General features: G+C 30.8%; 1 protein-coding gene and 1 long non-coding RNA gene across 3 annotated transcripts; one reads left to right on the top strand and one right to left on the bottom strand.

Moving 5' to 3' along the window:
* Positions 1-2,774: 2,774 nt before the first annotated feature.
* Positions 2,775-5,434, bottom strand: LOC149716533 (uncharacterized). 2 transcript variants are annotated; one of them, XM_089849320.1, is made up of 3 exons: positions 5,365-5,434; positions 4,968-5,291; positions 2,775-4,895 (listed from the first exon to the last, which is right to left on the bottom strand). In XM_089849320.1, exons 1-3 carry the CDS (start codon positions 5,390-5,392, stop codon positions 4,411-4,413), a joined length of 837 nt encoding a protein of 278 aa, XP_089705446.1. In that variant the 5' UTR covers positions 5,393-5,434; the 3' UTR covers positions 2,775-4,410. The 2 variants fall into 2 exon arrangements, with proteins under 2 accessions (XP_089705446.1, XP_089705445.1); XM_089849319.1 differs by having other exon boundaries at positions 2,775-5,291.
* A 1,978-nt stretch (positions 5,435-7,412) lies between these two features.
* LOC149716534 (uncharacterized) lies at positions 7,413-9,983 on the top strand. The gene is made up of 3 exons (XR_016371637.1): positions 7,413-9,211; positions 9,270-9,398; positions 9,562-9,983. It is a non-coding gene; the product is annotated as an uncharacterized LOC149716534 (long non-coding RNA).
* The last annotated feature ends 3,449 nt before the right edge of the window (positions 9,984-13,432 follow it).

The following is a 13,432-nucleotide window of genomic DNA, read 5'->3' on the forward strand; positions in this document are numbered from 1 at the left end:
ATTTTAATCGTCCGTGGCGCGAGCAGCTTGCCTCGTGAAGCGCGTGGTCGGGTGCGCTATGCCAGAAATTTTGTATCAAAGTTTCCCCTCTTCTCTCGTGTCGGGGGGGGGGGAAACCACGAAGAGTGAAATTTATTGAAAGAGCTATTGAACCGTTCACTAAGCCAAGTCAATATTTCTTCTTAACATCAATTTTGCTCCAATTTTATTGACTATGTTTTCTTCTAGCCCCGCGGTCATGGAAGCATCATCTTGATATTTTTTTATACATTCACGTGCCCGTTTTGACAGATACTTGGGGCAATCTATGCTGTCTACAGCCGCAAGTTTTATTTCTGGGTGAGGAATAGATTTGTTGGCACTGTTTAATTGTTAGAACAATTGAAAGATTGGGCATACTTAAAAAACCTAACGAACGTCTCTTATAAACGCTCCGAATGCTTAGCTGTGAGATCTATCTATATTGGAGCTGAAATAGCAAAAGCGGGAGATATTAAAGCGGCTTCTGTTCTCAAACCAAGGGTTACAAAATCCGATAGTAAAATTCTAGACAAGTTACACAAACTTAAAAACGAAATCAAGTTAAAAAATGTCGCATCGCCTTTCTGTTTCCATGTTGCGCTAGCGGTTTTGAATATTTTGAAGAGGAAGATGTTGAGACAAATGTATTGAAGCAAGTACTCCCTAGTGTTAGATTGGTAGGCATGTTTGGAAAAGGGGAATTTGGAGTAGACTATTTCCTTAACAGAACCGCAACGCCAACTGAAAATAATGAAACATGAAAAACGTCCATTCATCGTTACACTTGTGATATTATCAAATAATTAGCTTTCTTGTTTTAATTTTATTGCTTTTTTGTTAATACTAAAAAGAGATTGCATTCTGTCTTTTGTCAGGTTTTTGTAAAAAAGGAAAATAATAATAAGCAAGTTTTTTGTCATGTTTATTTTTTAAAAAAATTTAAAAAGTATTTTTGTAAAAAAAATAATAAAAACAAGTATTTTGTCGTTTTCACTTGTCGTTTCCTCATATTAGGGCAACTAAAATAAACCTCTCCGAGTCGAGGCGGAATTTCTGAGCTTTTTCTTAAATAGTTTAATAAGTATTATTGATATTAGTTATTTTTATCGTCATTAATTTTTCTTAATTGGAGTTAAATCGTTTTAAGAAACTTTACTCCTAAAATCATACTGAACATATCTATTGTTAACGTTTGAATTCAAGCCTCTTTAATAATTTTTGGAAATTTAGTGTATATACGGCGATTGATTCACAATTAATGATAAGAAAAGCCGCAATTGCGTAAAGCTCTGATAGAAGCCCTACCATTGAAAGGCTACACGTTTCTCGTAAGCCTAGCCGATAGCCAAGTACTTTTTACCTCTCCGAATGACGTATGTCACGGAGAGGTTGTAATTTCGACGTGCCTGTGTGCGTTTGCATTACTATACTTATGAGGACCGCGACGAGTAAACACACCAATCCTGTGGGGACCGTAGTCACTTATGGGGACGCACACCCCGGTCCCCATTAAACCCAAAAATAACATATGCTCAAATTAATTATTTTTTGATTTTAATTGCTTAAAATTAGTTTTTAAGGTGGTCCCCACAAAGGCGGTAAATTACACATTGCCGATTTTGTTTAACACACGGACTGATAATAGCGCCCCCTTATCGGTCCTCGCAAGAACTAGAAAGCACACACTACTACTTCCGGTATGAGTGAAGTTCCCATAAGAGCGGTATTTCAACAATGATCATGAAAATGAAACACAATCGCACCGTTTTCTTTATTTTGAGAAGATTAGCACATGAATACTTGCTTTCTTAACTAGCTCTTATATAAAATGACTATGAAAAGGCACATGTGTTGCCAGTATTACTGTATTAATAAAAATCTAAGAACTTTTAATTTCAAATAATAATAATAGTATGAAAAAAATTATAAGGTGTAGGCAATATTTAAGTTTGTTTAGGCCTCTAAGATAAGAGAGCATAACGTCTCTAAAGTATAATATATATATATAAATATAATTAAACGTTTAGTTAATAAAAAAAAACGTTGGGAATAGGGTCCCCATAGCGAATGTAGTAATTCAAATTTAGACACAAAATTTGAATATTTCGAATTTCAATTTAACAGAAAGACATCAAAAACACGAAGATATTTCTACTTCGTTATACGATATCTAATTAAATCGCATTATTTTCACCAAAAGCAAAAAACATGAAAAACCGTTGGCTCAAAGGTCCCCGTAAAGGACTTAAAAATCCAAAATTAGACACAAAATTGTGTAATTTATAAATTTAATTTATAAAGGTTTTTTCAAACAATTTTCGATACGACAACTTACGAAGTTTACTCTTATTCATTTATATGAAAAATAATAATACAACGTTAAGAAAAGGGTCCCCATAGCGGATGTAGTAATTCAAATTTAAACACAAAATGTGATTTATTACAAATTTCAATTTAACAGAAAGATATCAGAACCACGAAGATATTTCTACTTCGTTATACGATATCAAGAATTCTAGATACATCGCATTATTTTCACCAAAAGCAAAAAACATGAAAAACCGTTATCTCAAATGTCCCCATAAAGGATTTAAAGACACAAAATGGTGTAAATTATAAATTTCAAGTAAAAGGTTTTTTTTTAAATAATTTTATACACGACAACCTTCGAAGTTAACTTTTATTCATCCATATGAAAGATAATAAAATAAACATTGGGAATGGGGTCCCCATAGCCGATGTTGTAATTCAAATTTAAACACAAATGTGATTTATTACAAATTTCAATTTAACAGAAAGACATCAAAAACACGAAGATATTTCTACTTCGTTATACGATATCTAGTTAAATCGCATTATTTTCACCAAAAGCAAAAAACATGAAAAACCGTTGGCTCAAAGGTCCCCGTAAAGGCTTTGAAAATCCAAGATTAGACACAAAATGGTGTAAATTATAAATTTCAAGAAAAATGTTTTTTTTAAATAATTTTATACACGCCAACCCTCGAAGTTAACTTTTATTCATCCATGTGAAAGATATTAAAAAAAAAACGTTGGAAATGGGGTTCCCATAGCGGATGTAGTAATTCAAATTTAAACACAAAATGTGATTTATTACAAATTTCAATTTAACAGAAAGTCATCAAAAACACGAAGATATTTCTTCTTCGTTATACGATATCAAGAATTCTAGATACATCGCATTATTTTCACCAAAAGCAAAAAACATGAAAAACTGTTATCTCAAATGTCCCCATAAAGGATTTAAAGACACAAAAGTGTGTAAATTATAAATTTCAAGTAAAAGGTTTTTTTTAAATAATTTTATACACGACAACCTTCGAAGTTAACTTTTATTCATCCATATGAAAGATAATAAAATAAACATTGGGAATGGGGTCCCCATAGCGGATGTTGTAATTCAAATTTAAACACAAATGTGATTTATTACAAATTTCAATTTAACAGAAAGACATCAAAAACACGAAGATATTTCTACTTCGTTATACGATATCTAGTTAAATCGCATTATTTTCACCAAAAGCAAAAAACATGAAAAACCGTTGGCTCAAAGGTCCCCGTAAAGGATTTAAAAATACAAAATTAGACGGAAAATGGTGTGAATTATAAATTTCTATTACAAAGGTTTTTTAAATAATTTTATACACGACAACCCTCGAAGTTCACTTCTATTCATCCATATGAAAAATAATAAAAAAAACGTCGGTAAAAGGATCCTCATAGCAGAAGTGGTTAGTGAAATTTAAACATTAACTGGAAATTATTACGAATCGGCAATCTAGCTTAATTTTCTGCAATAGGTAATCTAGCTTAACTTCCTTTAATCGGTATTCTAGTTTAATGATAATAATAAAAATAATAATAATAATAGGCTTTTATTTAGGATATACCTTTAAGAATTTTCTTATTCACAAAAGTGTCCTGCTTTTAAGTTAAGATTTTAAGATTAAAAAAAGAAAAGCTCTAATTTTTCTGCTATTACTCAAGACTAGTAAGATTGTTCAAATAATTGTTTATCTTATCTATAACAAGTTTATAAGATTGTTTTTGTTTGATGTCCATTGGGAGTCTATTCCCGAGCTCTATACCCTTATGCTTCAAGCTTTTATTTCTATATCTGGAGACGTTTTCCGTATAGAAGTTATTTGTTGTGCCACGAGTTTTTACGTTATTATTGGTTGTTTGAAACCATCCTGGAATAAAGTCAGGCTAATAACTAATTTTTATCCTGTACATGAATTTCAGCACTTCTAGGTGGTAATTATGTTGCAGAGATGTAATATTAGCTTTTGCGCTGGCAGCTGTGAGTCAAATTTTTGCGCTTTAGCTATTATCTTGATACACTCTTCATGTTTAGCAGTTCCCCTGCTAGGCTGCTATGTTCACAAAGCATTCGTTAAGCATGTTTGCTACAGTTTCTGGATCTTTGTTTTTATTGGCCTTGTATTCCATCTCCGTTATAGGTTTGGTATGCTTTTGCTTGAGGTATGGCTTAATGGTTTTCCAAATACTGGTCGTTTCATTACTGCCGATTCCAATATTAATTTTGAAGTATCTTGTCTTCTCTTTATGGATAAGAGCGTTGACCAAGTTTGTCTGTTTCCTGTACATATTTTGGTACTTTTCCTTATGACCATGGTTTACTGTTCTTGTCTTTGTCTTGAATTTGTCTCTTATGTGAATTTGATGTTTTATATTTGAGGTTAGCCACGGGGCACTTTCAATAGATACATATTTTTCTCTTAGCGGAGCATGCTTGTCCATGTGGTTAATTATTTCAGTTTTTAACATCTGTAAGCTCCTTTCTGGGCTGTCAATGGATTCCTCAGCCTTGTTTAATTTTCTATGGAGTTCTTGAACGAATTTCGTCATTTTTATTTTCTTATAGTTACTGGTGGAGGTAATTTTATTATGCAGTTTTATACTCATTTTCTTCCTTATGATCCATTTCATGTCGTGGTCAGATGCTCCACATGGCTTTACTATGACCTCTGTGACTCGTTCCGGGTGATTTACATAAATATTATCAGTCAAACTTGTTGAGTTTAGGGTAATTCTGGTCGGGGATGTTATCATTTGTATGAAATTCCCCAGTGTCTTGAGAGGTAGTCTTGCCTTTGCCGATAGCGTGGTGGCTTTGATGTTACAGTTCGTGTCCCCTATGATCAGAATTTCGTTGTTTGTCTTAAACAGTAAGAAATCAATATTACTCCTTAGTTTAATGCCATAGACTTGTGCAGAGCTGTATTCTTAAAGAAAATTAATTAGATTTTAACCGAGGTTATCGACTCGCGAACAGACAGCGCTTGGATTCAAGCTTACTTAACTTTCCATAGAGTATTTCATCCATAAAACTTTAAATAGAATTACTCCAATTGTTTTCAACCACTAAACGCTGTCACGAACGTGCTGTCAATTTCTAATAAAACAGGGCATCATTGAAAAAATCGTAAATCGAGGTATTTTTGAAAAATTAAAACTAAATATATTTAACATAAAAGTTTCTAAATGAAAAGTAGAAAAGGACCTAATATAAAGATCTTATGCTCATTTAAAAACATTTTGAATCCTAAGGAATTTATAATTTTTGGAATATACGGTCCACAATTTGGCTTTTTTTTATAAAAAATCCCATGTTATTTCAATTTCATAGCAAATGTTTGAACTCCCCAATTAAAACCAAATTTCTCGAATTGATAAAACTGAATTTCAAATTGTAATACATGTAATAGTTTCCAATTTCTGGGCCTTTGTGAGTTTAAAAAACTGTGGCCAATGATTGTCTATATGTGAAGTTTTTTAAGCTCTGCGAAGAAAAACTCGTTTTTGTATAATATACGGTATTTCAATTTTTATAGTCTAACACACTATAAAGAATGACAAAGGTTAGAAGGATATATTTACGAATGGCATCGTCAATTAAACTTAAAATAGGGTTTTTAATAACTTCCTCTTTTATCAAAATATTTTCAATGCTCATTTTTTACTGCAAAGTGTTCCAATGGTTTTTCATTTTTTTATTTTTGCACTTAAAAAATAATCATTAATTTGATAAATACCTGTTTAGTTGATATTGAGAGTAAATTCTATTTTGTGTTTCATTTGACTTATTACATCTATAATACTTTTGCACCAACAATGTTCACTTTCTTTGATTTAAAGGAAAAATTTGAAGAATTTATGATTCATCTTGAGTTTAACTGTGAAATTTTCATACCCGAGATGGCGAATTTTTGTCTTTTTTCTTTTAATGAATATTAAAAAACTTCCTCAACCAAACGCACGAAAAATGATTACAATTTTTGATATAAACCTGTTTAAATAAAATGTTAATAAAATCCCATATTGTGTCTAATTGTGACTATTTACACCTGTTATATGGACCCTTCTTCCAATGGGTTTTTATGTTTTTGCTTTAGATAAAACTGGATAATTTCCGAAGGTATCGTATAACACATTAAAAGAGCCTCGAATATTTGATATCTACCTGTCGTGTTTCATTGAAATGCATAATACATCTCATTTTTGTTCAATTTTGAACTCTTATATCCACTTTGGGAAGCCTTTTTCAAGCGGTATTTCATTATGTTTCTAGTTAGTAGTCTTTGTAAGTAAATAAAATCAATTTTCGATATATTCCCATTGAATTGTAATTTTAATATCACCCATTTTACACTATTTTTCAGGTGAATAGTAAACTTCGTAAGGTGTCGTATCTAAAAATTTTAATATTTACTATTAAATTGAAATTTCTAATTTACACCATTTTGTGTCTAACTTTGGATTTTCACACCCTTTGTGGGGACCCTTGACCAAACGGTTTTTCATGTTTTTTACTTTAGGTGGAAATAATACGATTCCTTAAGGTTTCGTATAACGCAGTAGCAAGAGCTTTGTATTTTTGATGTCTACCTGTTTAATTGAAATTTGTGATAAATAAAATTTGAGTTCAAAATTGACTTACCACATCCGCTGTGGGGACCCTTTTTCCAACGGTTCTTTATTATTTTCTTTGTGGAGGAATAATAGTAAACTTCGTAAGGTATGGTGTCTAAAAGTTTTGATATATACCTTATTATTATTAATATTATAATTTACACCATTTTGTGTCTAATTTTGGATTTTAAGCCCTTTACGGGGACCTTTGACCCAACGGTTTTTCATGTTTTTTGCTTTAGGTGAAAATAATGCGATTTTTTGAGATATCGTATAACGAAGTTGAAATAGCTTCGTATTTTTGATTTCTTCCTGTTTAATTGATATTTGTGATAAGTAAAATTTTCTGTTTAAATTTGACTTACTACATCTGCCATGAGGACCTTTTTTTAACGCTTTTTCATTATTTTTCTTTTGGTTGAATAATAGTAAACTTGGTTAGGTGTCGTAACTAAGATTTTTGATATATAATGCATTATATATAAGGGCAGTGCGAGCCTTGATTTTTTGGTTTTCGAGCTGCATGTTGAAAATCTGGTTTCGGGCTTTTATCGCGCCTTAAATTTCTATAGCGAGCCTTAACGACTTTCAATTTTAGCTCTTAATTTTCAATGCTACTGTTTTATACATTCAATTATTTTTCTTAGGAAAGAACACTATAAAGTCGTAAATATAACAGATATACTTTTTGGACTATAAAAATACTTGAATCCTATTATCACTTTTGTAATTCCCTTTAAACAGAGAAAAAAACCACATGGAAATTGTTAATGAATTAGATGTAAAAGTGACAAATTAAACATAAAATTGGATTTATTAATAATAATAATAATTTTAGAATACCTCAAAACATCGAGCGGTTTTAAGTGTAATGGGAGATAGCTCGTGAAATTTTCGACGAAGAAATGTATAACCGTTATAACGAGGGTCCTCATAACGCGTATAAACAGTCAAAATTAAACACAAATAGGGATTAGTTCTCAATTTGAATATCAATTTGTATATATCAAAAATTTTAGCCTATTTTAAGTACACCATTGGGCAGCTATTTAGTTAATCTTAAAACATATGAAAACCCTTGGAACAACGATCAGCATAACGGACGTAAAGAGTTAGAGACGAGATGGGACATTTCTGGTTTTCAAGTAAATAAGATATTGAAAATACAAGACAATATATTATATGTTTTATACCTTTGAAACAAAATTTCAAATTTCTGTGCATAGCATTATGAAAAAACTAAAAACCGTTGATTCTGGAGGTAAAAAGTCAAAGTTAAAAACAGATCCAGATTTATTCTAGATTTCAATTAAACATTATATCTAAATTATGATTCTAATTTACTGCGTGATTCAGAATCTTAAGAAATTATCTAGTTTCATCCAAATGCTAAGAAACATTTCATATGGATTTATTTTAAATTTCAATTTAATATGTTTATATATTAAATTCGAGGCTATTTTCAGTGCGTTGTACCTTAGGAGATTTAATAATTTTCAACCAAAAAAATTTAAAAATCATGAAGAAAAGGGTCCCAAAATCGAATGTAAAACCTCAACACCAAAAACATTTTCGATTGATTTTGAAGTCTAATGAATTTGGAAGATAGAAGAAATACTTGGCTGGATTAAGTGTGATATTCATCTAAAGCAAGACCACGAAAACCTGTTGGAAAAAAGGTCCCCATATCAAATGTAAAAACTAAAATAAAACACAAAGTGTGATTTATTCTCAATTTAGAAAACAAATGTATATCTGGATTACGATTCTTACGTAGTGCATTACTTGATAACTTAAGAAATTATGTAGATTAATAGAAACTTAAAAAACATGAAAAAACTTTGGAACTAGGGTTGCCACTGCGGATTTAAAAAGCCAAAATAGAATTTTCTTTTTATTTGAAAGAAAATTGTATATATCAAAAATGATAGGTAAATTTTAGTGCGTTGTACGACACCTTAATTAGAAATATAATGAAAAACCGTTAGAAAAGAGGTCCTAATACCGGATGAAGAAAGTCAAAATGAAACAAAAAATTGTATGTATTGTAAATTTTAATTAAATAGGTAGATACCAAAAATTCAACGTACTTGCGATACCCTAAACCTTATGAAGCTCACGTATTTTAATCGAAAAAAATTATGGAAAAACGTTAGAACGAGGGGCCACATAGCAGATGAAAAATTGAAAATTACATACAATATGGGATGAATTATACATTTCAATTATAAAGGTATATATCAAAAACTCAAGTCTATAGATAATTCTTTTAAATCGAACTCATTGCTTAGGTTTAAGTTGAACCTGGTCCTTAGTCACCCTCAAAACATCCCTCATTTCTGTAATGGGCACCATAGAGTCAGCCTATTGTCCAATTCTGAGATTGCCTATACCTTTGATGGCTCGTTTGACGTGCGTTTGTAAGTTTCGATAGAAATGTATCCCTTAACATATTCGGGTGGGACTACACTCTTAATTTGAAGCGGTTCCTCGGAATCCACATAAGCAAAAAACTTCCTCATTAATAGTAATATTGACAATTTTTCTTTCCCAATTTTGCATAATTTCGATCATTGACTCCAGGAAGTAATGTTTCTTGAGTAATTTCATCAGAGAGCTCAACATCTCCATTTGGAATTTTAAGAATTTTCATCAAACGCAAAAAAACTTCCAAAGTCATTAAGAAAAAGGGTCCCAAAATCGAATTTAAAAACTCACACCAAAAACATATTGGATTGATTTTTAAGTCTAATGAATTAGGACGATGCGAAAAAAATACGTATTTTGTGTGTATATGTATTATTATGTATAATTTTCATCTAAAGCAAAGACCACAAAAAGCTGTAGGAAGTGAAATCCCCACATCGAACGTAAAAATTCAAATAAAACACAAAACGAGATATATTCTCTATTACAAATAAATGAATCTCTGATTACGATTATAATTTATAATTATTTAATACGTTTATAATTATTTAATACGTTTATAATTATTTAATACGTTTATAATTATTTAATACGTTTATAATTATTTAATACGTTTAAAATTATTTAATACGTTTATAATTATTTAATACGTTTAAAATTATTTAATACGTTTATAATTATTAATACGTTTATAATTATTTAATACGTTTATAATTATTTAATACGTTTATAATTATTTAATACGTTTATAATTATTAATACGTTTATAATTATTAATACGTTTATAATTATTTAATACGTTTATAATTATTTAATACGTTTAAAATTATTTAATACGTTTATAATTATTTAATACGTTTATAATTATTTAATACGTTTAAAATTATTTAATACGTTTAAAACTATTTAATACGTTTATAATTATTTTATACGTTTATAATTATTTAATACGTTTATAATTATTTAATACGTTTATAATTATTTACTACGTTTAAAATTATTTAATACGTTTATAATTATTTAATACGTTTATAATTATTTAATACGTTAAGAAATTATCAAGACTCATCGAAACTAAAAAACATGAAAAACCAGGTATATATTAAAAGTATGAGGTTAATTTTTGTGCGTTATGCGATACCGTAGGAATATGACTAATTTGAATCAAAAACAAAGGTTATGGAAAACCGTTCCCGAACATAAATTTGGGGCTGTTAATAAGGTGTAAACTATAGCTGTTTTTAGAATAGTTGGCTGAACCTTCTCTGAACCTAGACTACATTTGACTGCAGACTCATCCCGCAAATTATTTAGCTAAAAAATCGATCTGCATTTTTCTGCTAAAGTTGATAATGAGCTGCACTACAGCTGCTAGTTGAGCTTAACTGGCTTAAATCTAGCTGCAAAAGTTTTAAGTAGCCAAATAGCGGCAGGTATTAAAATACTGTAAATTGAATGTTTCTTTGGACCATTTTCTAGTTATCGCTGTTAGATGGTTGGAAAAGCTTTGCAAATAAGTCAAATTGATGATACTACAACATGACTGAAATCAAACTGTAATGGTAGCGCATGTGATATGCCTTAATATAGATGCACTCAAGCTTAGTAGGAAGGAGTTTGCAAATCTCATTGACTGGAATATAACATCAAATACATCTGTAAGCAGCCCTTAAAATAAGATGCTGTATCTTAAAAACAGACTTTATGAAGCTGTGCTAAATTTCTGCACGTAATATCTGTCAGCCAATTAAAACGATCGGTATAGGGGCAAAAATAGGTTAAATCACATAAAGTTTCTTAATTAAAGCTTATCAGTATAAAGAAACTTCTATGTGATCTTGCGTCTTTTCGTTTACATGAGAGCCCTGAAAGGGATAGAACAACTATAACGGTGCTTCCAATGGGGCTTCAGTGATTAGCTGTGAGTTGCAAAAGGGCTGTAAGTAGATTGCAGTTTGGGTGGAGATACCTGTCAGTGGTCTTTAGCCGCTTTGGTTTATTGCATGTTTAAGTGCACTTGTACCAACGTGTACTACTTAATGTAATTCATTGTTACATGGAATACTGCAGTGCGCTAAGAATCCTGCAAAACAGACAAGTTTTCATTACATTCATTCATCTCATCTTAACCGGGCACTGGGTTTATAGTAAGGATTATTCTCCTTAAGTGAACTGGCAGTAGAAAGAGCTTCGGGGTGTTACACCTTAATAGAAAGCTCTCATAGGTGCTGTTTGAACGTTTAAACTTTAATTCTGATATCAGAATAGTAAATTTTTCATTCTCATTCTAGAACATTTAAACTTAACCTCTATTATTAGGACATTAACAAAATATGGTTTAAAGACGGAAAATTAACGAAATATAGTTTAAAATCGGTACATTTCTGAATCATATTCTGAAAGCAGAACATTAGTTAAAGGGTCTGATAATAGAACATAACGGTTCCATGTCTAATTCCTGAACATTGTTGGTATAGTCTAGCTTTATGGACAAACCATTTATGGTTAATTTTGACTCAATCGATTTTCAAACCATAATACACCTAAATTTAAACTATAAATAGTATGATGTTTTAGTTTAAACCATGAAGAGACCATTTTTAAACCTCTAGTTTTTACAGTGTGTAGCGAACTGAAAGTGGGCTGGAGCGATCATTAAGTAGAAATTGTACAATATACAGGGTGTTTCTGGAAAGTCTGGCACAAATTAACAGGCACGTTCCTTGTTTTACGGCTTACTTTTGAGAGCCCATAACGTCGCAACGGAGCGCTTTACCCCAAAACGTCATAGGACCTTTCGGACTCCTTTTGACCCAAGGAACATGCCTGTTAATTTGTGCCAGACTTTCCAGAAACACCCTGTATATATATTCTATAGACTTTCCATTAAGGTATTGTAGAAAACAGTAGAATCACAATTCAAACGCCTTTACAAGATTTTCTGAAAACTTTAATAGAAAATTAGCAAAAATCGTATAGAAAGTTGTGGAAAATAAGTTAAAATAATTTATAAAATTTCTATAAAATATGCTTATAGAATATTAACATAACACTTACAGAAAAACGCATGGTTTCTGTTTTATATAAAATCTATAAAATGAAGATATAGAAATATCAATTGGAATAGAGCCCCTTACGCACTACACTCTATTGAATTTTATATATTATTATGGAAATTTCATAGAACATTTTCGTACGGGCAATAGTCAGTGAGAGGGCTTCAACTGGACTACAATTAGCAGAGGCTGCGCTGACCCCGATTCTGCTATATTTTAGCCAGCTGGTTACCGAGTTGCAGTTTTTTTATATATTGGATTCATTGCTGCACTATTACTGCCTGATAGCCTAAGCGCAGCGAAGAAGAAAATTATTCTGGTTTTTTTTGTAAGGCCCGTATCCTTTTTGCAAGCCCACATTTGACTGGTGTAAATATTACTTCCACTTTTGTGCATAGAAAAAAATATAAAAAAATTGGAGTTTTATTTTTACTTTTACTTTTGGCCCGTTTTGGGTATAGAAAAATACGATTGAATTGAATTATCAATGCGATTGTCAGTTCACGTAAGTACTTTTAATAAGTGATAAAAGGATTCAAGTGTATTTATAGTCCAAAAAGTATATCTGTTATATTTACGACTTAATAGTGTTCTTTCCTAAGGAAAGTAATTGAATTTATAAAACAGTAGCATTGAAAATTAAGAGCTAAAATTGAAAGTCGTTAAGGCTCGCCATAGAAATCTTAGGCACGATAAAATCTCGAAACCAGATTTTGAACATGTAGCTCGAAAACCAAAAAATCATGGCTCGCACTGCCCTTATATATAATGCATTATATATCAAAAATTTTAGTTACGACACCTAACCAAGTTTACTGTTATTCAACCAAAAGAAAAATAATGAAAAAGCGTTAAAAAAAGGTCCTCATGGCAGATGTAGTAAGTCAAATTTAAACAGAACATTTTACTTATCACAAATTTAAATTAAACAGGTAGACATCAAAAATACAAAACTATTGCTACTGCGTTAT

This window comes from Phalangium opilio, unplaced genomic scaffold, assembly GCF_054372755.1.
Source record: "Phalangium opilio isolate 3A_F unplaced genomic scaffold, DU_Popi_V2 ptg000009l_1, whole genome shotgun sequence".
In the NCBI taxonomy this organism is placed as follows: domain Eukaryota; kingdom Metazoa; phylum Arthropoda; class Arachnida; order Opiliones; family Phalangiidae; genus Phalangium; species Phalangium opilio.